Source organism: Cyanistes caeruleus, chromosome 4, assembly GCF_971803275.1.
Source record: "Cyanistes caeruleus chromosome 4, bCyaCae1.hap1.1, whole genome shotgun sequence".
Lineage (NCBI taxonomy): Eukaryota > Metazoa > Chordata > Aves > Passeriformes > Paridae > Cyanistes > Cyanistes caeruleus.
The window spans coordinates 83466274-83493467 of NC_141704.1; the positions used below are offsets into that span (position 1 = coordinate 83466274).

A 27194-nucleotide genomic window follows, 5' to 3' on the forward strand; every position below is an offset into this window, starting at 1 on the left:
TTAAAGACATGATCTTTCTGTATGACAAGAAAAAAAAGGGCTTACTTAAAAAAGTATGAGGCTCTCCCTCATCACATTTTTCAGCTTCCTTGTGAGGGGAAGAGGAGAGGCAGGCATTTATCTCTTTCTGGTGACAGTGAAAGGAGCCGAGGGAATGGGCCGGAGCTGGGCCAGGGCAGGTTTGGGGTATCAGGAAAAGGTTTTTCCCCCCGAGGGTGTTTTGGGAACAGCTCCCCAGGGCAGCGGGCACAGCCCCAGCCTGCCAGCGCTCCCGGGTACAGCGTGGGACTCTGGGGATGCTTGGGGATGGTGCTGTGCAGGGCCCGGCGCTGGGCTCGGTGATCCGGTGATCTCCGCCGCTTCCATTCGGTACCGACCGGCGGCTCCTGAGGGCACGGCCGGGGCGGGGCCGGGGCTGGGGGGCCGGGCCGGGGGCGGGGCCGGGGCGGGGCCTCCCCCGGCGCATCTGACGTCCGGCACAGACAATGGGCGACGCGGCCCCGCGGAACCGGAAGTGAAAGGCAGGCCTTTCGTCGCACATTCCTCCGCGGCGGAAGTGGCGGCGGCCCCGCCCTCGCCGGTCCCCGGTTCCTCCTGCCCCTCGCAGAGCTCTGAGGGGCGGCGGGCGGGGCGGGTTTGCGCTGGAGTCTGTCGCGGAGACGTCATCGGGAGCGGCGAAAGCGGAAACCACCTCGCCAGAAGAAGCGTAGCGGCGGGACTACTTTTTGGATCGGAAGGCAACGTTCGAAAACTTCCGGGGAGGGATCAGCCGTCCCCGTCACTTCCGGCGGGCCGGGCCGCGAGGAGCGGGGCTCTGGCGGGGGGAGCGGCCCCGGCCGGGACAGCGACAGCGGCGCTCGGCAGCGCGTCCCGTTACCCCGCCCGGCAGCGCCGCCGGGGGATGCGCCTCGGCCCCCGGCACAGCCCCTGAGCCCCCCGGCCGCCCTCTCCGCCCTGCGCTCCCGGCGGCGGCGGCGCCCCCCTCCCCCTGCGGCCATGGCGGGGGGCGGCGGGTCGCGCTACGCGGCCGAGTTCGTGCCGCCGCCCGAGTGCCCCGTGTTCGAGCCGAGCTGGGAGGAGTTCAGCGACCCGCTCGGCTTCATCGGCCGCATCCGCGGCCTGGCCGAGAAAACCGGCATCTGCAAGATCCGGCCCCCCAAGGTACCGCCCGCCTTGGGGGCTGCGCCCGCGGGGTCCCCGGGGGGCGCCGGCCGCTCCGGGCTCTCGGTGGCCCCGCGGAGGAGGGGAGCAGCCGGGCAGGCCCTTCCCCCGCGCTCCGTTCTCGCTCGCGGTTTCGTGTGTCGCTTTCCATAGGCCGCGGTGTCCGTGCCAGGGACGCCGAGGAACCTGTGGAGCCTTTGCCCTCCGAGCGGGGCTTTGTAGCGGCTGCTTTGGAGCAGCCGGGAAGCGAGCAGTGCGTGCCCGTGCCCGGGACCTGACGCTATTTTCGCTTCCAAAACGCCAGCAGTGGACTTGAGAAAGCTGGGAAGGCTCTGTAGGTGAAATCGGACGCTTGCTCCGGGCGGGGGAAGAGGGAGAAGAAAGGGTATTCGTTCGTAATGGAGCATTGTTTATACACGTAGTTTTCAGGCTGTTAGGAGGAGAAGGGCCAAGCTGTTGGTGTACGGGCATTGCGTTTGGCACAGCTCTTCGCCTTAATCTCTCGGTCCTTCCCTGGGGTCACCTGTCTGGCAAGGCGGGTCATCGCAGGGAGAGCATCGGGCAAAAGGCAATTGTGTCGCTAAATTATTAAAGTGCAAATAAACTCCAAACTCAGCCGTTAATAAGAGACTTGAAAACAATGAGAGAGGTAAAAACCTGGAAAGAAAGCGTGTAACTGAGAACAGTGTGGAGATGGGGGTTGCTGATTGGATTTCATGGTTCTTTCTCTCCTGACCTGTTTTGGTTCCCGGAATGTATGTAGCTGGTTTAATGACATGGTGAAAACTTGACCTCCAAGGGACTGCCCTTTCTAAAATAAGCTGCACAGCTCAGGTTGAGAGGCCACAAGGAACGGATCCAGATCCTGTTCATGGAGGATAACTGGAACCTTCCTGGCCATTGGATGCATTTGTGTTTGTCCAGGACTGCTGAGCTGTTTGCCTCGCAGGGTTTCACAGGATGCACGCCTTGGGTTGATTTGCAGCCTGCAATAATTGCTAAATCGGACGTTTCATACTAACCTGACTCTCTTCTGTCGTTAGGAGTTGTAAATATTTAAGGTTGTGCTGGAGGCCTTTATATGCTGCAGCAGAGCAAATAATAATCGTTTTGTGTGGCTTGTCCACCTGTAACGGTGTGTCCTTCCTCTGGTGCAGCCACTGTAAGGTAGACAGCCTGCTGTAACTGCAGCTTTGGTAAAAAGTGCTGAAAAGCTGAACTCCTTGTTTTGAATCGTAGCATGGTTTTGAGAGATGGGGCTGGGAGGCACTTGGGGTTGCACCGAGCCCTGGCAGTTCTGAGAAAGTCCTTGTTTAAGGCTCCGTTTGTGTTGAGGAGTTGGGCTCCTGACTGGTGGTCCTGTCTTTATTGAAATGACTGTGAACAAGCAGAAAAACGTTAGCTGTGTTATAATGTCCCTGATTTGGTCTTAGCTGCTGTTGACACTGAGGATTTTTCTGTGTGCAAGATATATGGATTCTTTTTTTAAAGTAAATAAATAAGCCACCAGCCACAGAGTGTATCTCATGTTTAAGCCTAGCGTGAGGTAATGCATACTGAGATGCTTTGAACCTTATTTTCTTTGACATTTTTGAATCTGTGAGGATCTTTCTTCAAACTAAAATATGGTGGGAGGAACATTGTTGTATAAGCGCAAAAATGTCTTAAAATTGGAAAGTGATATCACCAGTTGTTCTGGGAAACTAATTTACTATTGGAAGCTTGTTTACTCAGGCATTATTAGGGTGTTCTGTGCATTTTTCAGAGAAGTTTCTGGAAACAATAAAATGTCTTTCTGTCTCTGTTTAGGACTGGCAGCCTCCATTTGCATGTGAAGTACAAAGTTTTCGATTCACTCCACGAATTCAGCGCCTGAATGAGCTGGAGGTGAGCTTTTCCACTGTTGATATAATTTTGTGTTTGCACTGAAAGCAAGAGCTAGGTCTCCCTGCTTGAGATTTGCATCTTGGCAGGTTTCTGGACAGGGAACACTTTAGAAGCCCATAGACCACATCAATGTTTATACTTGGTCGTGGCAGAGTTTGTATAAAATAATTCTCCATGGCTTTGAGAAAAATCTGGTTTTTATTTTATTACCCAAAATAGCCACAGGAGTTTTTCACATTCAGCTGGAAGTGTCTAAAATGAATTCCAAATATCATATGTGTAGTAAGAACAGCCACTGTCTAGCCTTCAGAGCTCCACAGGCATGATTTTTTTCCTCTTAAAATATTTACTGCAGCTCTGATGTCTCTGGTTACCTCATGCTGTTGTGATAATGCCTTTTAAGCCTTAAAATGATTTTTTTATAGGCTTATTATAGCTGGTTAATTTTATGATTTAAAAACTTATGTGAGCTCTCTTGAAAGTAGTGTGACCTCCATTCTGTCCCGGTTTTTCATTTTCTCTACAACATTTCTCAAAGCCTTGCTTTGTTCACATACCAAAATGTCATTTGGCTTGTAAATGGGTCTCCTTATGGAAAGTGATTTGAGTACTCCAGAATTACCCCAGGGACGAGGCCCTTTGTGTGGTTAAAGCATATATATAAAAATCTGTTTGTAATTCCCCTCCTCCCCACCAGTGTATATTTTAATAATTGTTCTTGTGTTTCTCCCTGGGATGCTGATTATTTCATAAGCATGCATTTTGCTATCAGACCAAGAAATTAATTTGGTAGGAATTTAATTTAAATGGTCTTAAATGCAGAGAGAAAAGCATATATAATTTTATTTTTGTAAAGATTCTTCTTTTTAATAGCGTTTCTATTCCTAAGTTTTTTTAACCTGACAAAGAAATACCTCCCCTGCCAAGTTGGGTGTTGAAAATGGAAACAGTATAAAAAGTTACCTTGTTTTCTCTCAGGACTGTAAGGCTTTGTCCCATTTGGTCTTGAATGTACGTGATTGTCTACCTTTACTGATTCCAGGCAATGACAAGAGTGAAACTGGACTTCTTGGATCAGTTAGCAAAATTTTGGGAGCTCCAAGGATCAAATTTAAAAATCCCCGTGGTTGAGAGAAAAATACTGGATCTCTATGGTCTGAGCAAGGTAAGGATTTGTAGGCCTTAGGCAGACAGGGAATTCAGTTTTCATTCGAGCTCAAGAATCCAAGCAACAGGAAGTGCTTGTGCTGCAGTGCTAATCTCATGAATTCGGAGATTAAATAAGGGGGGAAAATACAGTGAAGAAACATTTCTAATGTAAATGTTTATGGGCAAACATGTCACAGTGTAATTAAATCAGTTACCTTTGGTTGGATTCTGTACAGCAGGTATTTATTACCTTGTATAGCTTGAATGTCCTGATGTCAGCTGGCCACTTGATTTTCAGTTCTCCATTTTCACGTGTGGTGGAGCTGCAGGAGTTTGAGGTGTTCTTTGGGCAGGCAGCAGTATGCTTGTGTGCAGTTCAGCTCTGATCAACAGTTCTGTAATGAGTTGTTGCAATTTCTGCTTCCTCTCTTCCAACAGAGGTTTTTATAAACACCTATCTTTGAAAATTTATAATGTCGGCTTCAGGAATAAATACTTTAATTTCCAAAACAAACCTGGCTTAAGGCTGACTAGAAATTAATATTTCTATAATTATGTTCGGTGAACACACCAAACTTCTTTCAAAGTTTATGCACAAATCTCTGTTGGAATTTGGCTTTGCACTGGGAAAATAGATGCACCATTATAAACCTAGCTGCCAATAAATATAAATAGGTAGATTTCTTCTTGAAAGGAAAAGACTGAAGTTCTGGTAGTTCTAGTGCTTCTAGGTTAGAGCATCAGTTTCCATTCCTCATCAAGATTTATTTGTCTTAAGTAAGTAAAGATGTAAAGACCTGAGTATATTTTAGTTTTAAAGAAAGTCAAGTATTTTGGAGAGTCTGGAAGGGCTGATAAAATGCAGAGAAAAGCTGATAAAATGTTTTTCAGTTTGTTTTGAGTTTTTTTGTGTCTGTGGTGGCTTATTGGGATATGCAGGATATCAGGGGGGTACTGGAAAATATCTGTGTCACTGTAATGAGCTGGAACATTTCAGTTGGCTATAGATTTGCAGCTCTGAGTTGATTTGGTTCATTACTGCCTTCTTTAGCCGGTGTTCACACATAGATAATTTTAGAAAACAAATTTTCCTGAAATTTTAAAGATAAGTTGAAATTTAGAAATGGTTTCACTTTAAAAGGGTTTTCTAGAACTTTTCTGTAACTATGAGGAAAAATGATCATCAATGGTATTATTGTTCTATTTAAGTGTAACTCTTTGTGATTATAGGAGAAACCAGAATTAACGAATTTACTTGTCACTGTCACAGTTAGACTTCTCAGTTTACCTCAGCCTCACAAGCAAACCATGAATTTCACTCCAGTAGTAAAATGGTTTTGCCTTGAGGTTTCTAGCAGTGTGTGAAACATTAGGCTTGAAATTTAGTCCTCGTGTGTAAAGAAAAGCAATGCAAAACTACACTGCTGTAAAAATGATATTAGTCTTACAATGATATAAACAGAGTTACAGGCCATTTGTGTTTTAAGTTGCTTGGCAGTGAGACTGGAAAAGGAATGGAGGCAGTGGAAATGTGGCCTGTGTGTTGGAGGAAGCAACTCATATGCAGTTGGGATCATTGCTTGCAGGCAAATGGTCTTGTTTTTAATTCTGTGTACATATTGATGTTAGCAGTGATAGTTCTGTATTTGAATTACTGGTCTCAAACCAACTGAAGTCACATGTAATAAATGGACTGAGTTGGAAGGTAAATTCACATTTCCCTCTTTTTATAGGAGTCTCTTCCCATCAGGGTTTTGTGAGAGTTCTGAGCTCCAACACTTCCTCCTGCCTGGGCTCTGTTAGAATGGGCTTTGTTGCTGGCCAGACTTGTGTTTTACAGCAAGTACAAGTCTGGTGAGAATTAACTTCTCAGTTTGTTCTTATGGTAGGTTTTGTGTTTTTTCCAGCACATCATAAACCCTAACTGTTGGACTCCTCCTGTCCAGGACAGTATGTAATTTACATTTGCTAGTAAATTAAAAATCACGTTAAATGTGTGAAGCCATAAGAATAAGCAAGTGCTTTGTTATTACAGGACTAGTTCTTCAGGAAATGAAAGCCTATTTCAGGATTCTGTCACTTTTCACAGAGCCTTTTAACATTTGGTTGGTTTAATTGATTCTTGCTTTACACGAGCTGCTGAGAGCAGCTCTAAGCCCTTAACTTACTATTTATGCATTTCAGATTGTTGCCAACAAAGGAGGCTTTGAAGTAGTGACCAAAGAGAAGAAATGGTCTAAAGTGGCGAGTCGGCTTGGCTACCTGCCAGGAAAAGGCACGGGGTCGCTGCTCAAGTCTCACTACGAGCGGATCCTGTATCCCTACGAGCTCTTCCAGTCCGGGGTCAGCCTCATGGTGAGCCACTCGCCCTTCACGCTGTGGAGAGGGGACCCAAAGGGCACACTGAGGGCTGGCTTACTGCATGTCAAACTGGGACCTGGGGTCAGTGCTGCTGGAAGCTCCAGCTGTGCCAACAAAGCTAGAACCACCCTCGTAGTTATCTGTGACAGAGCAGTGCTGGCAGTTGGGACCTTGTGCAGTTATTCTCTGGTGTTTCTTTATAGGACTGAAGACAACCCTGTTGGGAAGGAAAACAAGGCAAAAGATGATATGCTAAATTTGAAATGTTTATTTTTCTCTTGATAGCCTGGTAGCTGAGATTCGGTTTTCTTATTTGAAGGGTGAATGAATTAACTGGCCTCTTTTCCAAATGCTGTGTGTAATGCTGTGTGACTGCACTCATCCTGTTTCTTGGCAAACAGAATGATTCACAGGCTGTGGAATGATTAGCACTGCCTGACCAACACAATGTCCTGTGCTCTGCTCCTCTAGGGCATCCAAAAGCCTAACTTGGATCTAAAGGAAAAAGTGGAGGCTGAGGACCTCAGCTCAGATGGCCAGGCTTCCCCAAAGCAGGCTTCAAGGATGAATGTTATGCTGAAGAGAACCAGGCGTGTCAAATCCCAGGTATTCCTGTTCATCAGCACTTACAGACAGAGAACACTTACTTCTCCCACCACTCCCTTTGGCTGTGGGAGCCTGCTCAGCACCACCACGGGAAACAGTCTTCATTTAACTAAAACCCAGAGAAGTTTGTTGCTCTGAGACCTGGTTTGATACAGCAGATGCACTGTTTGTGTCAAAACCTCTAAAAGTTGCTTTTTCTTTACTGACAAGCAGCCTAAGTACCTTGATAATGACTGTGTCTATGAAAACAGACAGAAAACTGTTTGTGAGCTGATGTTGAAGCTTCTGCTTTAAGTGCAAAGTTCCAGAACTTTAAAAAACCTTTTTAAAATATGCCTCTCAATGACATAAATACAAACACACGTAGGTAATGGTTAATTGTGGAATTGCCATGTGGGACTGACTGTCTCAAGCTGGGCAGGCAGTTCTGAAGAACTGAAACAGATGTATGAGGAGGTGATCAGTGATGGCTGGAGCTGTATAGGAGTTCTACAGTTTGTCTGCTGAAAAGCAGTTTCCTTTTTTCTGAATTACTGCTGTTACAGGAATTTCTGGTATTCTAGTAGGTGATATTAAATGCTGGGAAGTACCCTGGAGGAAATCTGAATTCAGACTGAATCAGCACCATTTAAAATGCTGTCTTATTAGAAATAATTGTGGGGTATTGCCCTGATGGCTCTGTTGCACTGTTTAAATCAGGCCTTCCCCTTTTGACAGAGATACTCCTTGCAGGCAGCATCCTGAGGCTTTTCACATGAAGTCTGCTGGCTCCCTGCTGGCTCATCAGCAGAGCGTGGGCGAAAGCTGGATTAATATGCAACCAACTTCCTACTTGCTTCATGCCATTCTAGACTCAGCTCCAGCACCACAAAGTTTTTTCCAAATGCTCTTTAACTGTTTTGGTTTTTTTTCATAATACACCTTTCTTGTCACCAGGGTATTTGATCATTTGTACATTTTCACCTTCTTCTCTGATGATTTAGACTGAATTGTCCTTTTGAGTGTGTCTTCTCAGCCTGCTAAAGCTAACTTGCAGTTATTTATCACAGCCACATAGCAGTGCATCACACAAGCAGTCCCAGGCTTGTTGATCTTCCCAGATCTCTCCAGCAAGGTATTGGTAGGGAGCTGTCCAGAAAATCTGAGAGTGCTGCATGAACTTGAGCAGTCATTTGCTATGTGGAATTCTTCTTTGGACTGGAATGGATCTTGTGGCAGAATGCCAGTATGTCCTTTTTCTTGCACGTGGTGTAAAAGTGTCACGGTTTTATTAAGGTCCTCTGGGATCTTTTTTCCTGCTGATTTCAGTAGAGTGTTGGTACTTGTCATTTCTCCATGTTGGAAAGATGATTCTTTGGTGATCCTGGCACTGTAAAGCTGTTTTTCTTTGTTTGAAGGGCCAACAATTCAGAAATGAGAGATAGTTTTCTTTAGATCACCTGCTATATATGTATTTAAATACCTTTTATTAGGCTTGCAGCCAAGTTATCTTTAAGCACTGCAGTTATTAAAATGGCTGAAGTGAGTTCTTGAATACAAGAAAAACTCCTGCTACTTGCACAGACAGGAGAAGTAGGTTTTGGCTGTGTTGGAAGCTGTGTACAACTATCTTAAGTCATCCCTGGAGCAGCATTTAGAGGCAGATTTTTCCTCAGCAGCCAGAAATGATAGCAGTGTAAATAAATATCTGAGAACATGGAGACATTGTTCCAGATTTTAGTGCACCTTTTTATTTTAGAGAGGACTCTGTTCATTGTCTAAAAGCATAGCTGGAATTGGACCAGAGGTTGTCTAAACAATCTTAGAAGAGCAGGTAATATGTAAGTAATGTAAAAAGCTGTAAATGTTATTCTGCTCTAGCTGAAACATCTGAGTGATTTGTGTGATTATTATGCCAGGTACACAAGGCCTGGTTAGTGAGCATGGATAATTCCACAGACCTCTGCAGCTCTGGAGATCTTTTCCAAGTGCTAGAAATAGTTTCCAAAGATCCTCTGCATCTTCTTGCAGATAACTTACCTTAGAATGGGCAACAAATTAGAAAGTATAAATATGGTAATCAGAAATAACTGAATTAGAGAAACATCCTTAGCAGTAGAAAGGGGTGAGAGATTTAGAAAAAGCAAATATCAGGATTTTTGGAATAGGTGAAAAATGAAAGAAGATGGGGAATGGGTGTTCCCCTCTGTGAAGAGTGGCTTTAGAATCTTTGGATACTGTAATCAAATGTCAGTTGAAAACATTGTCTCTGCATAGGAAAGGAAGAATTAGGTGGTGAGAGATTCTGTTCAGAAAATGAACTTAATGCTTTATTCTCTCTTTTCTCCAAAGAAAGGTGTCACAAATAAAAGCTGCAGGAAGGCACTGAGTTCCTAAAGGCTTGTAAAGAAAATTACAATAAAAAGTAAATTAATTCAGTTTAGGAAAAGAGAATATCCTTAAGGAAAGCTTAAATTTAGGAGAATACTTTCTTTGGAAAGGGTAGTGTATCTTCATAAATGATCTGTTAGAGTGTATTTTAGCTGACAAGGGATTTGTCTAATGAGGTTATGTCATGGTGATTTCTGATAAAGAATTGCAGTACTGGAACAAAAAGTGCTGTCTTCTCAAGGGTATTAACTTAATGTCCAGAGAATTTCCTTGAAAACAATTCTAAGTAGTATATCTGCTTTCAGGTATCTATGATTGCAGAATAACACAATAAAATAAGCTTCAGGTTTTTTTCACTTGAAAGATTTCTTTCCATGGGAACAACTGTGAAACAAAATAGTGAAACAAAGGAGCTGTGGGAGATGCTGACAAATGCCCCAAACGTGTAAATTTTTTGATTATTGGTTGTAACCATTGTAGTCTTGTGCACTGGGAGTGGAGAGTGGGCATGCAAATGTGTCAGAATTGATGAGGGGTGAGACAAGAGAATCATGAGTGACTCAGTCCAACTGGATCGTGTTGTTAGCCTTGGCCCATATGCAGGAAAAGCCCTTGGGCTGTACTTTGAGTTGAGAAGGTAAAAGACACAGTCTGTATCCTTCAGGACAAAGAGGAGATAAGAGCAGAATCATAGCTTAATCAAGTTTGTGTCACTTGTGTAGAGGAGGTAGAATGCAGAAGTGAGCTGGAGTTTTGTGTTGTTAGCAGTGAGAAAATGGCAAGGAACACATGACTGCTGCTGCTGCTTCCATGCATTCCCAGTTCTGAGTTTGGCTTTTCCTAGAGTCTTAAAGGACACAGCAGAAAAAATGCTCAGCAGGGCTTCTGAATACTTCTGGTATTTACACCTTTAAGTATCAATATCCTGTCAGTGTTTACACAGGAATCTGATTTTTAAAAACATTCAGCTTCCAATATGCAGACTGTTCTTTTTCAAAACTCTGTAGCTCCACCTGTGCATGAATGGATTTCATCCACTAAGGTTTAGTGGTATCCAGGTAAATCTGAGCAGTGGAGTTATGAAAATATATTCAGGTAATGTGTTTTTAAACTAGTTTTAAGCTTTAAGCTCTAAAACTTTGTTGCTGCATGTTAATGATTTACTTTTAGTAAATATGATAAAATTATTTTTTATATCTCATTGAGAAAACTGTCTTTGGTCACAATACTAGGAGAAATTGAGGAGATTGTTGTTGAAATGATGTCTGTGCTGAAGTATGTGGATTGATTCTGTCAGGTTCTATTAGCTGAGAGAATGGTTGAGCTGTTAATGAATTTCAAATGGAAAATGAGGGACTCTGGGTGTGTTTCCTTATGGCTTGTTAGCCAAAAAGTGAGGAATTGGTGAGGAAAAATTTGCACAGTTGCACAGTGGGCTTACAAAGCTGGTCACATATAAAGTGAAAATAATTTAATAGCAGCATATAAATGTTGAAAATTAGAGTATCTGCAGTAATAAGGTTGGAAAATGCCTGTTAGCACAATGCATACCCAGTTCAGTGGGAACAGGGACTGTAAATATCATTAAAAATTCCTTAGAGTAATAATGCATAGGAAACTATATCTTCAAATGTTTTCTGGAAGCAAGAAAAACAACTGATTTAGGCAGAAAAATCATCTTTTTTTTTATGTTCGTTGCAAATGTATTAGAACTTATGTTAAACACTATTTTGGAATAAATTTTTGGGTTTTTTCTTTAATAATTTATTAAAAACTTTGAAGGCTTGTCACCCCAAGGGACAGGCATGAGATATCAGGCCATAACTTTGAAAAATAACAGATGAAGCATCATCAGGAAGTTAACTGAAGAATAACTTCTTTAAAATTACATGCCCACCTTCAAAGCTGAAAAGCTTGCTGAGATCTTTTAAGATCAGTGAATTTCAGGAGGTAGTTTTTGAACAGCGAGAATTTAGTGGCCTTCTATACCACATCAGAGAGATTTTTCAAATTCTAAGGAGGCAGCATAAAGAAAAATGCCAAGGTGATTGTTTTACAGATAAAACCAGAATATTTTCTTCTTTTTCTTGTTAGATTAGAGGCAGTGATGGGAGAAAATGAGGTAGGTCAGTAATGGGAAACAGGAAGAAGTTCATTTAAGCAGAACACTTCAGGAAAGATCGCTGGCAGGGGCATGGAGCTGTCACTAAATGGGTCTTTTTACTTCTGATTTTGAGCTTACAGCATGAGTAGCTGTGATCTGAGTTGTACTCACAACATTTCATCACAAATAAGCCCAGAAGCAGCCAAGCTGAAGGAAGTTGGCTGGAACTCATTAATGTCATAGGGATGTTTCTAGTCAAGGAGAAGATAAGGAAATACTGTTGAAACTGCATTAAGATCCAGGCACTTGACTGAATCGTAGTGATTTTGGAAAAAGTTGCTCTGGCATTCTTCTTATTTTTTGCAAAAAGTCAAACCTAATTCTTTTATTTGGTGTGGAGGTGACTTATTGTAGTTGATCTGGAATATTATATGAGAAATAATTTGGAAATTTGGGACAAAAATTATGTCTCATACTTCATTTGCATATGTTCATTGCCTTTAGGAACAGAAAATCAAACATTTTCAGGCCTGCTTCTTTCCATGAGCATGTATTCTGGGAGAGTGGAATAGCAACAAATTGTGAAGAAAGCTGGAGGGGAAATATTGGTGGTTTGTTCTGATGTGATCTTGTTTTTATTTTTAGGCAGAGGCAGGAGAAATGAGTAGAAACACTGAACTAAAGAAGCTGCAGATCTTTGGAGCTGGACCCAAGATGATGGGACTGTCATTGGGAGCAAAGGATAAAGAGGGTAATTAAATCTTGGGCTTTTTGCTTTCAGTGAGACTGTTAAATCTTCCTGAATGTCCCTAGAGACAGTATTAAGAGGAAGGCAAATCAAAACTGGAAGAAGAAAGCTAAGTATTCTAGGGTTTCATTCATGAGAGATTTAGAGTGCTTCTTGTAACTTGGCAGAGTTTCAGCTCTTTATATATTATATAGTAACAATAACAATTAAGCAGCTGTTCCATGAATTGAGTGACTGAAAGGGAAAGCAGGATTTAAAAGTACTGAAACTGATCCTGCCGGCAAAGTGCACAACTTAGGTGTTTAATTCACTGTTTTTCATGGGACCACTGGGATCACCTGTGGGGATAAGCAAAAGATGTTTTCCCTAATCCCTGTTGATTTTAGATTGGCCAGGTATAAGATGGCATTTTTTGCTTTCTTTGGACTGTTAAGTAGTTTCTGATCTGAAAGGCAGGGTGCCAGGCTGGGTATCTGTGGTGTTTTTACAAGCTAAGTCTTATCTTGATGTGATATTAATAGCATTTAACTTCATTTTACTTCTAGATGAGGTGACGCGAAGGCGCAAGGGACCCAGATCAGAAGCATTTGGAATGCAGATGAGGCAGCGCAAGGGAACTCTTTCTGTCAACTTTGTAAGTGTGATGCCTTTGCTGTGATTTCTCATAGAAAGGACTTGCTTGATTTGCTGAGATTTTCCCTTTTCCCCTAAAAGAACCCCCACTCCTCCAAAGAGATGAATGGATGCGTGCCACAGCAGATGATACTGTTATGGGAAGAAAGAACAGTATTTTGAAAAACAATCTGTGCTCTAGGCTTTGGTTTTAATCTTTTGGACAGGAATGTGAAGCTTTTTGCTGATCATACTTGCCACGTGCTTGAATGCCTTCAGTAGTTCAGTTGTTGTTTGAGCTCCCCTTTGTAGAACAGCTGTAACACTGCTTCTTTTCCTTAGAAGAGATTCTGAGCTGCTCCACTACTTCAGGAGTTTGTTTTTAGCAATTCCACATCTTGTGTCGCTTCTGTTCTGAATTTGAATAGGAAAAATAAAACTTTTAGTTCTCTGATGTTTGTCAGAGACAAATTAATGGAAAAGCAATGTACAGTTGTTCTTAATGTCTCTCCTAGAATGTGACTTTGTATTTTTGAAGTGTCATAACTTAATGTGTGTGTGCAGCCATGAATGGGGATCAGTGCTTTTATTGTCCAGAGAATTAGACCCTTTGCTAGAATTCAGCTGTTCCTTTTTTTCTCTTAGCCTGAGAACACTTACAAAAGCTTATCTTAAATTTCAACCATGGAAGATTAAAGACTCTAGTAATCACATTTTTATATAGGGGGAAAAAAGAGGGAGAATTTGGGTATTCAAAAACCAGATCCCGTGCCATCGCAGATGAGTTAGGATTTGTGTGACTTGAATTTTTTCAATTGTGCTACTACTTCTGAGTATATGGTTTTCCTAGGTCATGTACATTTCATAATTTTAACTATACTTTAATTTTAAAATAATTTTTCTAGTCTCTTGGGGTTTTTTATGGAGCACTATAATTTGTTTACTCTTTTTATTCACACAAACACATCAACCTGTATTTATAAGGGAAAAGGAAAATGCTGTAACACAGAACTGTTGTTTTGAAATTGTATTGCTGTAACTCTTAATATTTTGAAATTCTGTGACTTAATACTATTTGTTTTCACACTTTTTTTTTAATACTTGGACAAGGAGAGCAGTCCTAAATGCACTGGTGATGCATTGACCTCATATAACATTGGGCTGAAAAATACTGTGGTGCAGTTTTGTGTGTATTTCTCCATCATTTATTTATATTTTTTTAAAGTGCTAACTACAAAATTGATTTTATTTGGTGAATTTCTAACTGGGAGAACAAAACACACTTTTTTATCTCCTCCTCTCCCTTTGATTCATATGGTTGTATATCATCATAGTCTTACGCTGTTTTATTACATGGCTAGCTGGATTTTTGTGGTTATTGCATGATCACAGATCTGCTTGTTGTGAATATCTGTTTCAGTGCAGTTTCTGTATTTGCCACATCATCACTTAGGCTAACACAGAGGTTGCATTTGTTAATAGGAGTTGGGAGGAAAGAAGCTATTACCAGGGGGAGGTAGCTAGTGAGGACCACAGAAAACTTAGGATTGCTATTTTCATGCGCTGTGAAGTTTTGGGAAGAGAATATGGAAGTGCCTGCTGAGGTTGCCTCCCTCCCTGCTGTGTACATGCAACAAAAGCAGCTGCTTTGGTGCTTTGGACAGACATGCTATTCCATGAGGGGGAAAATGATACGTCTCTGAGTAGAGCTGCATTATTTTTTAAAATAGTTTCTTAAGAAACCTGAGCAGTCTCCTTAAGAAGTAAATTATTGCACAGCTAGGAGGTTGCATATTTAACTAGGCAGCTGTAACTGGAGATGGCTTTGTCATTAACTATTTAATACACCTAATCAGCTGAAGTGCACATGTTTTTGTGACATGTTGATTAAATTAGCAGGCCCCACCGAACGCAGCCCCGCCTCTTCTGGTGTTATTTTGAGCTGTGTGAAGGAAATGCGCACAGCCCGAGTCGCCAGGGGCTGGTGGGAGTAGTGGCAGAATTTGGAGCAGGTGTCATTCATGAAGTTCGTGCTGTTAGTAAAAATTTATACAGAAGGGAATTTTTTAGCGATAGCAAAGCAATAGCCAGTTTTTTTCCATTTAGATTATTACAGTTCTTCAGTGTTATATTAAATGTTTCTGTTAATTGAAGTTCTTGGTACGGTACAGGAAACAAGAGCAAAGAAATCTCTTTGTATGGTTTTCTCTCTGGCCCCAGTCTCCCAGTCAGTGTTGTTCTTGTTGAGAGACGGTTTTGAACAACTTCTTTGAACAATAGCAAAAAACTTTGCTATTGTATTGGGATTAATACTTCTCTCTTATCATTTGGAGGTTTTATCCTTTGCTTTGGAAAAAATGAGAAAGAAGTTGGTACCTTTACATGTGCTTTCCTTCTCTTCCTCGTGAATTGAAGATTGAGATCTGTAGATTTGTGAATTTTGTTATCTTTTTCATTGCAAAGACACCACTGTGCATTTGCAAACGATGATGAGTGTATTTCTGAAATACCTTTCTGAGATTTTCAGTCATTTTCTTAGCCATTCAGTCTTTGTAGAGATTCAGTTTAAATTGTTTTCTACGATAAGAGGGCTGAAGAGAAGGAGTTCTAAAAACTGTAACTTACTCTTTTGCCTGAGAATAACATAGATGAGATGCTGCTTGATTTAGACAGCAAAAGATAGTGCAACTGAGCTGCATAGTAATTTTGCAGCACCCAAAGTCCTGCTGCCCCCACAAAGTGCTGCTTTGGGAATGAAACATAAGCCATCATTGTCAATACTTCTCAAAAACCAGAGGAGTCTCTTGGTGCTCATGTACTGGACTTCAGGATATCATCCTTTTTTCCTTAGCTTAAGTAGGGTGGGCTCTGGGTGACAAACTTCTTGTAACTGTTTTCTTCTTTTGTTTTTTCCCCCACAGGTTGATCTCTATGTTTGCTTATTTTGTGGTAGAGGAAATAACGAGGATAAGCTGCTGCTGTGTGATGGGTGTGATGACAGCTATCACACTTTCTGCTTGATTCCTCCTCTTCCTGATGTACCCAAGGGTGACTGGAGGTGTCCAAAGTGCGTTGCTGAGGTACAGTTCAAGAGCTGCTGGAGCTTTGTGTGTGTACCTGGAAAGATCAGGAGAGCAGATCAGCAATCCATCCATGTAGAATGCATAGTTTGTTTTGGAATATTGGCAAGATGAGCCTTGAATTTTGGTTGATGAGCCATAAGGGGAGAGAGGCATTCCTTCTAGAGCTTGGGCATAACCTTTGTTTATTATATTGCCATGTGGCAGCCAAAAATTTGACCTTGGTGTATTAAGAGCTGAAACTCAATTTGATAACGTGGTAGTGGGAAATTAGGGGTGAGAACTAGGGTCATAATGGGTGTTTCCACATAATGATGACACATTTTGTAAACTATGAAGTAAATAAAGTATGAAATTTAGGCACAACAGGGAGCTTTGATTATTGGAAAGACATTATAGCATTGTTCAGAATGGCCTGTAGCAGAAAGTGAAAGAAGTAATTTAAAATTTTGTTGCAGCTATTTTAGATTTGGCTTAGTCTAAAAAAGGAACTGCTCGGGCTCTGAAAGTGAAAGCTAGTTGAATTTCATTACTCAAAAAAGAAGAGCTACCCAGTTCCAAGAGATGATTGATCAACAGACAGCAAACATCACTTGGTTGGCTTGGTATTTGTCATAAGGAGACAGATTGTGCAAGCTCAGAAGGTTGGTAGATGTAGGATCAAGAGGAAGAAGCTTGCTGTTTGCAGTTGTTTCCAAAAGGAGCAGTGGTTAAATGCCCATTCCCCTGTGCTCTTCCCTGGTGTTGGCTCCTGCTGATTCCTTTATGGCGCTGTTTGGAGCTGCTCTCGCCCTTCACTGAGAGATGAGGCTGTCAGATGGACTCAGGCAAATGCTGCTTGAAGAGAGGTGGAAATTCATAGCTACAGGCGAGGGAAGAGATGGAACTTTCCCTCCAGGCTGCCGCTCAGAGAGTGGATTAACCTACTTCTTTGTTTTCTCTTAAGAAAGAGCAATAAGGAAGTATTAGCAAACTGCAGCAATAGAATATTGAGTTAATTTGGAGACTATAGTAGTAAATAGAGTGGCTGCAACTGTTTAAGAATGTGAAAACTCAGGAAATTTCATTATTGCTAGTAGAAACAGGGATAGATTGTTACCAAAGAAAAACATGCAGGCAGGGACAAACCCAGGGAAGATACGGTGCCAAACAAGATTTTAGTAGCAAATGATACTTGGAAAATACTTGAAAAAGTTTGCAAATACATTGAAAATAAGAAGTAGAAGGAGAAAACATGCCTATAATATGTTCTGTAAACATGTAACTGCAGTGTTTGAAGCATTCGCTAGTACTGTCTGCCTCAGTTTTTACTTTAGATGTTAATTTTGTGCAGATGCTTAATGTAATTTTACATCAGGGTACTGGAACAGAAGCTGGGAAGAATAGAGTAAGGGCTCTTTATATGTATTTAGGTCAACATTGTTTGACAGTGTTCACAGATGTTGTAGATTCTCTGTCACAGGCTCCATTTAAGAACCATTTTGATACATATTGGGAATAGTCTAAGGATAATTCCTCTTGAAAAAAAGAGAAACTACTGATTAATTCCTTTTCAGTCCTTTCTTTGACTAAAAAGCTGAGTATCAGATAGTTTTACATCATCTTTGTGTTCCAATGTGTCTTGTATATATAAACATGGTGTCAATTCCAAAGGAGCTGAGGAGGACACATTAGAAATGAGTGGGGAGAGGAGCTGAAATATCCACCAATATTTTTTTGTGTTTTCAAGATGAATGGGGATAGAACAGTGAAAGACTTGGAGATTTTCTGTCAGATTGGCCCTGTCTGTTGTTGGCTGTGTTGCCCTGTTCTAATTTCCTTTTTCCTCTTCCCTGTTATATATTTTCACAGTGTCAAATCTGTTGATGATTTGCTGACTTGATAAGACTGAAACACTCGGGGGGGTTGTTCCTGTGCAGTTGTTCTGCAGGTGCTGGAATCCAGTGTGTCTGCAGAAATGTCCTGTGGCTGCCTAAGCATCTTGTGCACAGTCTTGCTGTGTGGCTGGCAGCTGTAGCTGATGAAATGTAGCTTTGGCCAGGAAAGCAGAAGTGTGCAGCACTGGGGTTACAGTGTTAGATTAACTTCTGTGCCGTTAATCGGGGGCTGTTTCCGCTGTGGTGTGACTGCCCCGCCTGGGGAAGTCTCAAAACTGGGAGCTTATTGTGCTGCCTAGGGACTCAGATGGACACTGGGGCTTCTTGCTAAAAATGTAACTGTGTCAGAGTCTGCTGCAGGGAACAATATTTCTATCTTCTGTCTCCTAGGAATGCAACAAACCCCGAGAGGCCTTTGGATTTGAACAAGCTGTCAGGGAATATACTCTCCAGAGCTTTGGTGAAATGGCTGATAACTTCAAGTCTGATTATTTCAACATGCCGGTCCATGTGAGTTTCAGCTTTTGTTGGGATTCCTTGTAAGGGAAAAAGAGAAGAGGTTTCAGCTGATCCTGGATTTTTGCTAAGGCATCTTAGCCTTGTTTAAAGAGGCACCATAAGCTTCAAACATGTAAACAAATTATTTAGCTTGCTGGCATGTGGTCTCATTTCAACTTCATTTCACCCTTTCCCTGCAATGGACAGACAGCTTTATTGCTTATTAGAGTTTACTGTATTGGGCACACTCTAGTTAAAGTTCTTGCCCTTTTTGATAAACTGAACTCAGTATCTTGCTCTTGTTTGGCATAGGGGCCCTTCTGCCCTTCCTGTGCTTTTGTCTTGGTTTAGAGGATAAATCTTTGCTTTCCTTCCTCCTACAGTATTTTCTTGTAGACAAGTCAATAGACTGAATCTGTCTGATAATCACAGTGTTTTTGGGTTTTTTGGGGTTTTTTGTTCTGCATCACAGCAGCATTTTTCAAACTAGTGTTTCTGCTTTGGGACTGTCCTGTGGACTGCATGCAGCACCAAGGCCTTCCTCCTCTCATGTTCTTTGGTAATTTAGGGACATTCTTGCTAAAGCCTGTACCTTTCAAGGACTACAATTTATGATAGAAGTTTGGGACATGGAACAAAGCTTATTTTAAGAATAAGCTTCATAAATAAATACACATGAGTAAGAGTAATGATGAGTTATATGAAGATCAAGCTCCTGAACACAATTTTATATCTGCATTTCCTCACTGTTTAGAAACCCTGGTCATTATCTTCTGAAATAGTTTGGAATTTGCATGCTGCTTTGTTCCCTTTGCTGCTTGATTTCTGTTGGCTGTCTCCTCTTCCCCCTGTGTTTTGGTGTAGCTGTGGTGATTCCATCTTTTTCACTTATTCCTTCCCCCATGAGGTGGTATCCAATTCCTGAAACATTCCAGCCACTGTGTAGGAACACACACCAAACTTTGACTTTGCCACACACAAACCATGACTTTGAAGAGATGGAGAGAGGGGCAGCGACCTTGGTGTATGAAAATTCACGGGGAGTTAATAGAAATTTATTGCTTGAATGATAATTTTTGTTATCTGCACCTACCATAACATCCCTTCTGCTTTCAGATGGTTCCTACTGAGCTAGTAGAAAAAGAGTTCTGGCGATTAGTGAGCAGCATAGAAGAAGATGTTATTGTGGAATATGGGGCCGATATCTCATCCAAGGACTTTGGGAGCGGCTTCCCAGTGAAGGATGGCCGACGAAAGCTGATGCCAGAGGAGGAGGTGAGGAACAGGATATGCAAACCGACCCCATTCTTTGCTCTGCATAAGATTTCACATGAAGAATTTGGGTCAGAAGTCAGCGTGGATTTTTTTCATGAAGAAATTGTTTCAGGCTTTTGCACGTACTTAACATTCCTTTTGAGCAGGGCATTAATCTGATATTTGAGGTTCTTTGACAGATCTGGTTGCTGATAGCCAAGATCTGTTTCATGATTTAAGTCACACCTGTTTTCTATCACTTACTCTTAGCAGGCAAAGATGTGCAAGTTGTTGCACTTTGTCCAAGTATGAGGAGGCTCTTTTCTTGTTCTAAACCTTTTCATTATAGAGTTAGCTACAGAAACATGATTCTGTCCTCCTTAGGAGGTTCTTAATGGGTGAAACAAACTAATTTGGTTTAGCTTGTTTCTTGTGCATACTGTAAGGATGTAGATGAAGATAGATACAGCATTCAATTATAGAACATTCTGTAAAGATTATTTAGTAAGTGTATTACCTATTGTCCCTCAGACCTTACTGTAGCAAAGCAATTTTCTTGCTGCTTGTATGCTTAAATTCAGACATAGTAAAGGTGTGTTTTCCTGATTACACAGCCCCAAATCAATTTATACTGCTCACTGGAAGAGGTAATCCTGCTCACTATTGCACCTATTCCTGCACCTTCCTGTGTGTACCTTTGTTGGCTATGCTGTGATTGTGTAGCTGCTTAGTGAGTCAGCACTGATTGTTTATCTATTTGTATGGAGGTAGTCACTTGAAAAATTTCTTAACCAGATCAATTAAGTCTTCTGACTCACTGCAATGTCTTTGTAGTGTCAGAGCAAAGGAAACAGCACAATCAATGTTTGGCTGAGCTGAGGGCCTGACAGGTCCTTTCAGCAGCTATGGCATATATCTAAAACTCCAATCAAGCTTCTGTAAAAGTGGAAAGTAAATTAATGCTGAAGTGCAGTAGTGGCCTTTTAAGGCTGTCTGGATTGTAATTTTTTTTTTCAAAATTGTGTGTATTTGAAGGTAAAGGTGAGACTGCTTAACAGGTGTTGTTGTCCTCTCAAAATTGAGTGTGTAGGAATTTCTTGAGAAAACTTTTTAAAGTAATCTGTAAAGTAGATCAGTGTAAAGTGCAGCATGATAAAACAGGTGTTAAAAAAGCTGGAATAATAACATGAGATTCACTGTGTTGTTCACAATTTAAAGTTGTCCTGTATTACTGAAGACTTATATCTTTAGTTCTTGTGCTGGTGTTGCTGGTATTTTGTTCCACCAGAAAAGCATGAAACCTGCAGTCTTGTGTTGGGGAAGAAATCAAAACCTGAGTGTATAAGCCTTGATCCAAATAAGATGGGCTGTGTTGAATTACTAAGACAGGTGTTAAAATCGTAGTGTGATTATTTGATGACTATGGTATTTAAGGAATTATTTCCAGTTTTGATGTTTCATTGTTGCAGGAAATATCCCATTATCTGCTATAGAAATGGATTGGCTGATGTTTTCGTTTGTACCTTCCTTTTCTGGAATCGGTGTCCTTATGTTGTGATTTGCTCAAATTTTCTCCTTTTGGCAGGATTATGCTCTCTCTGGTTGGAACTTGAACAACATGCCCATTCTCGAGCAGTCAGTGCTTGCTCACATCAATGCAGACATCTCTGGCATGAAGGTGCCCTGGCTGTACGTAGGGATGTGCTTCTCCTCCTTTTGCTGGCATATTGAAGACCACTGGAGCTATTCCATCAACTACCTGCATTGGTAAGGGCTGTCCTTTGTGCATCTACCTTACCCTGCCCTGTTTGCTTGGGGAAGTTTGCAGTTCTACCTCAGAGACCCTCAGCACACTGAGGATGTTTGCACATGGAAAGCTGGATGTGCAGAGTGGTCCCTTTCCTTAGCTGTGATTGAAACTCAATACAGATGCTTTTTAAAGCACCCTAGAGGGCTCAAGGCAAAGCATTCAATTAAGGCAAACCCAGGACAAGTATATTAGTGCTTTTCATCAACTGATGAAATGTTCTTGTGTGGCCAGCATTCCAGTGTCACCATAAAATTGTGCTTTACAGGATCCTATCTTTTTTAAGATTTTTTTTTTTTGTTTAGAACCAAGTTAAGAATTCCCTTTTTCCATGCTTTATGCTTTAAAGCTGGGATGTCTGTGTGCCAGAAGTGGAGTCTGCTGTCTCTTGGCTTCTAGAGGCATCAGAGCTGACTGTTCAGCAGCAGATCCACATACACACAGAAATATGTGTGTATTCTCATAAAGAGAAATTTGGAAGTGATTCTGCCTTTTGGAGCAGCCCTGGGAATGTTGTGGTGTTGAACTGGCATGTTTGACAGCTCGGTGTGAGCTCAGACAGTGCTGGTTCGGTGTCTCTGCCTCTCCTCTGCCTCTCCTCTGCCTCTCCTCTGCCTCTCCTCTGCCTCTCCTCTGCCTCTCCTCTGCCTCTCCTCTGCCTCTCCTCTGCCTCTCCTCTCCCTCTGCTATCCCTGTCCCTGTCCCTCTCCTGCCAGCAGGGGGCGGCACCGCCCGCAGAATCGCGGATAAATCTCCTGGCTAAATCATAATCCAGTATGCTATATATATATCCATTATCCATATATATATATATCCATTATATGTCCATATCCACTATGATAAATCATAATCCCAGAACCCCGGCAGGCTGCCAGCAGAGTCCTGCTTGTACTCTGTCAGATGGATCTTAAAAGGAAATCTCAGCACTGCAGATGGACTGTTGGTCTTGTTAAGAAAGGACTGGAACAGTGCTGGAGTAATTGTTTGTTTAGTTTTGGTCCCATTAATCTTTTTGTTCCCTAGTACTTAACTAATCCACATTATTTGGCATGTTTCATCTTAACAGTCCAGTGGATTGGAGGTTTTAGTAATTAGTTGGGAATATTAGAAAGATTGCATGCATTTTACTCCACTGGCTAGTATACTGTGGGTTTTAGGAATGTGACTACTCCCAGCCTAATTGAATGGAGGATTTCCATGACCTTTCTTAGACTGTAGCTTTGTTTATTAAACCTTATTCCTTCTTCCTGAAGGAAAATAATTTCCCATTTTACCCCTTTGGAGCATGGTAAGTGACAATTACCTTCCATGTTAGGCTTGTCAAGGCAAATCTGCTGCCAGGCATGTTGAGAATTGTGTTGGAGTGTAACTGATTTTTCAGATTAGAATAGTACATCCTGAAGAAGATGCTTGTTGGTTAAAGATAATTTTAATCTAGGTGTGCAGCGGCTCACGAGGACAGTGCTGCTGGTTGTGAGATGTGCTTCACAGCTGGGTGGCAGCAGCAGCAGCTCCCTCTCACTTGTGTTCATCCCTGTGCTTGTGTTTTGGTAGGGGAGAGCCAAAGACGTGGTATGGTGTGCCCTCTCACGCAGCAGAGCAGCTGGAGGATGTGATGAAGGAATTGGCTCCTGAGCTGTTTGAGTCCCAGCCTGATCTCCTGCATCAGCTGGTCACTATTATGAACCCCAATGTGCTGATGGAACATGGTGTACCAGTGAGTAGCACATGAGCATTTTTACAGAAGTACTTCTTTTATTCATTCTCTGTCAGATTTGTGTAACAATGGTTTGGCATAACTCTGAAGAGTCTTTATGGTGGGCATTTGCATATTCATTACTTATGGGGTATTTTTTAAAGCTGTTTTCTAGGCTCTTCCCTAGACTAACAAGGAAATTTAAATTATTTTGTAACAGAAATGAGTGTGCCAAGCTTCCTACATAAAATACCTTCCAGAACAAACATATGCTGTGTATTACACTTAATTTTTAATAAAAAAAGATCCCTTCCCTTGTATAAAGCAATAAGTTTGTCTGAAATGCCTTTAAAAGCTTTTGACAGTAAAATACTTACCTTACATTCAGTAGAAGTCTCAGCATTACAAAATGCTTTTCTGACCAAACAAAATTGTCTGCAGCCCTCTAAGCAGCAGTCACTATCATTTGCTTTTGTCTCAGGATAAATTGCTTCCCTGGCAAATACCCCAACAAAGCAAACCATAAACTTTTTTCCAGAAGCTTTTGCACTTTGTGGTACAATGGATTAAATGATGATAGAGAAACATCCCTCTTGGGATTCATAAAGACAGTTTCCAACTGTTGGCTTATATATTCAGCTCTTTTTGAAAAAGGCTGTAAATTGAGTATTCATGTTAAGAAGGCAGAAAGAATCCTTACCACTGTTGGGATTGTTGTTGCCTGTGGTGATCTGAGGGTACAGAAAGCAGTGTTCAAACATCTTGTACTTTTGTGTCTTAAGCTGTTGCATTTTACCTATTTTTTCTTTGCTTTACCCTCCCTTTTTTAGGTTTTCAGGACCAATCAGTGTGCTGGCGAGTTTGTTGTGACCTTTCCTCGTGCCTATCACTCTGGATTTAACCAGGGATACAACTTTGCTGAAGCTGTGAACTTCTGCACTGCTGACTGGGTCTGTTCTTTTGTATATATTTGCTATGTGAGCTGTGCAAGTGGTGTATTAGTAACTCAGCTACCTGAACAATCAGTTAAATAGTGTATTTTATGTTTATAATTCTTGTGACAGCAGTTAGAAACTGTGGGGAGTTTCCATTAAACAAAGTAATTTTGGTGAGCACATAATTTTAGGCAATTTCAGACTGAAACTTTGGGCACATGTTCTTCCTTTTTAATTATTGGTTAAGCACAAAGTGGTGTCTCACAGTACCTTTAGCTAGTGTTTCTGTGATGCCACTTTCTGAATTGGATATAGGTCCATGTCCTGTCCTGAAGTACTGTTGGCATTTGAATGTTGGAGACAGGCTTTTAGCAGTCTTTGTTCCTCCTTTGTGCCAGCTCATTGTGCCTTTTAATCATATTAGTGCTGTGCCACATCAGTGCATAGCTCATGTGGATTGTTCAGGAAATTGTCAAAGGAGCATTCTGTTACTATCCACGGTTTACAGTTGGAAGTTATGATCTCATCTCTAGTTTATCTGTCTCTAACTTCATTTTTTAAGCTACAAATGGAAATTTTAGCCCTTTTTCAGGGACTTTTATTCATTTATCAGAAAAATTGTCTGCAGGACTGGCAGTGTGTCAGGGCTGCTTTTTTCCCCCAGCACTCATGATGCAATGTGTGTGTAGCCTCTGTGAAAAACTGCTTAATTTGCACCAGCCGTGTGAAACTTCCTTTGCTTATATAAAATGTAATAGGAAAATAGGAATATGTGTGGCAAATTCATTTAGCATCTTTTTACTTTAAAAGGCACAAAATGAGTGATACTAGTTTTGGTTAACTCTGGGGATCTTACTTTAAATGTCTGTGTCCAAGCATAGTAATATCCAGAAGGGAATGTATTCACCTGAGTGTAACCTGATGATTTCTCTTTGGTGCCAGTTCCTTGCCTCTGGAAGTAAAAAGAGCTTAGGACAACTTCTGTCTCAAAGTTAGGTGCATAAGGTTATGGACATTTCCCCTTCCCTACCCTCTGTCCTCACCTGTGACATGCTTTAAAGCCATTAGAATTTTCTGTCTCATCAAATTCAATCTTAGTCTCAGTTTTTTCCCAGTGTTGTCTGAGGAAGGAGAATGGGAGCTGAGAGGTGATATTTTCCCCGAATGATGGTGATGTGGTTTTCTGTAGCTCCCCATTGGACGTCAGTGTGTGAGTCACTACCGAAGGCTGGGACGTCACTGTGTGTTCTCCCACGAGGAGCTGATCTTCAAGATGGCAGCAGATCCAGAGTGCCTGGATGTGGGGCTGGCTGCCATGGTCTGCAAGGAGATGACTCTGCTGATAGAGGAGGAGACACGGCTGAGGGAGTCTGTTGTACAGATGGTGAGTAATAAGAGAAGCCTTTGCTTGCAGAAGAACTTCTGCTTCCCTCTCCCCACGCTTGTATTAGAATTTTTGAGCAAGTGGCTAATTCTTTTTGTCAGGGAGTGCTGATGTCTGAGGAAGAGGTGTTTGAGCTGGTTCCAGATGATGAACGGCAGTGCACAGCTTGCAGAACCACGTGCTTCTTGTCAGCCCTTACGTGTTCCTGTAATCCCGAGCGCCTGGTGTGCTTATACCATCCCTCTGATCTGTGTCCCTGCCCCATGCAGAAGAAGTGTCTAAGGTACACAGGATTTTTTCCTCCCCACTTTTCTTCCGTATCTAATAGTTCGCTGTAGCCCTGTGGCCAAATACATTTGCTCACACTTTTTTCCTCCTTTATTTAAGGAGTATTTTTATCCTCTTTATTTCTTGGTTCCTAGGCAAGCAGGTATTGTACATGTTCTGTTTTTCTGGCATTGCTGCAGCTGAAAAAACTCAGTATTATCAGCACCCTGACTTTCACATGGGCATTAATACTTTCTCTGTCTTTTTTTCCATACCTTCAGGTACCGCTATCCACTAGAAGACCTTCCTTCTTTGTTGTATGGAGTGAAAGTTAGAGCGCAGTCTTACGACACTTGGGTCAGTAGAGTTACAGAGGCTCTGTCTGCCAATCTCAACCACAAGAAAGGTCAGCCTTCTGTCATTCTTAATAGGATGTCCTGAAACTCCTACATGTGTTCTGTGCTCTCATTTAATGAGAGAAATAGTGCTTTAGGTATTGGAAAAAAAAGAATGAGCTAATGCAAGAGCGTAATGCAGATTAGTATTGTGCATTTCAGATTGAGCTACCCTGTTGGAACCTTGATTGAAGGCCATTGAAGCAATCTAAAATCCCCTTTTCTTTGCATACAAATGATTTCTGTGCTTTTATTACAGATGTGATTGAGCTGAGAGTAATGTTGGAGGATGCTGAAGACAGGAAATACCCGGAGAACGATCTTTTCCGCAGGCTCCGAGATGCTGTGAAAGAAGCAGAGACCTGTGCTTCAGTAGCACAGCTGCTTCTGAGCAAAAAGCAAAAACACAGGTAGGACAGGCACAGAATCTGCCATCTGCCTCTTTGTTACTTTGTTGGACTTGGAAGAGTTAAACACCCTGTGTGCAAGCTTCTTTTAGTGTTTCTTTTCCTTAGTGCTGTGACTCACCCAGAGGTAGGGAGGGGTGGAGGCACTGGCAGTGGCACAAAGGGCCAAAAGGTGAACATAGTTGGAATGTGATAAACGTTCTGCTTTCAGCTGACATATGTACTGAAATGTGAAATCCTTTGGAGAAGCTGTGTTTGATTGCTGATGAAGTATTTTGCTGAACATGTGGGAGGGTTGTAGGGAAAGACAGCTGGAGGTAAAATGTAATGAAGGTATGTTTTGATCTTGGTGTTTGTGACAAAAGGATCTGGGGGAGCACAACAATACAGAGAGCAAAACCAGTCCATGGTTTGAGCCAATCTGTTACTTTTTGGGAAGGACCATGGGAGGCAGTGAAGTGTGGCTGAGAAGCAGTGGCTTGCCTCAGTGGCTTGGGGCAGTGTAACTCCATTGGTTCTCTGTGCTGCCTGCCTTGGTGTGGCTGCCTCAGCGTTGCTCTGTTCCTTGCTCTGCTCTCATGACCTTCCAGGGACAT

The 27194-nt window shown here is 41.9% G+C and overlaps 1 protein-coding gene across 2 annotated transcripts in view; it reads left to right on the forward strand.

The window, feature by feature from the left end:
- The first annotated feature begins 916 nt into the window (after positions 1-916).
- Positions 917-27194, forward strand: part of KDM5A (lysine demethylase 5A) — a 45964-nt gene continuing 19686 nt past the window's right edge. For both annotated transcript variants that reach the window (XM_086885545.1, XM_086885546.1), the window contains exons 1-17: positions 917-1161; positions 2971-3048; positions 4091-4213; positions 6382-6552; positions 7030-7164; positions 12284-12389; positions 12932-13020; positions 15920-16078; positions 18346-18465; positions 19570-19728; positions 21293-21474; positions 23069-23231; positions 24041-24160; positions 25335-25529; positions 25631-25812; positions 26078-26202; positions 26451-26601. In XM_086885545.1, the coding sequence (XP_086741671.1) occupies positions 997-1161; positions 2971-3048; positions 4091-4213; positions 6382-6552; positions 7030-7164; positions 12284-12389; positions 12932-13020; positions 15920-16078; positions 18346-18465; positions 19570-19728; positions 21293-21474; positions 23069-23231; positions 24041-24160; positions 25335-25529; positions 25631-25812; positions 26078-26202; positions 26451-26601 (2423 nt within the window). In that variant the 5' untranslated portion in view covers positions 917-996. The remainder of the gene's footprint in view (positions 1162-2970; positions 3049-4090; positions 4214-6381; positions 6553-7029; positions 7165-12283; positions 12390-12931; positions 13021-15919; positions 16079-18345; positions 18466-19569; positions 19729-21292; positions 21475-23068; positions 23232-24040; positions 24161-25334; positions 25530-25630; positions 25813-26077; positions 26203-26450; positions 26602-27194) is intronic.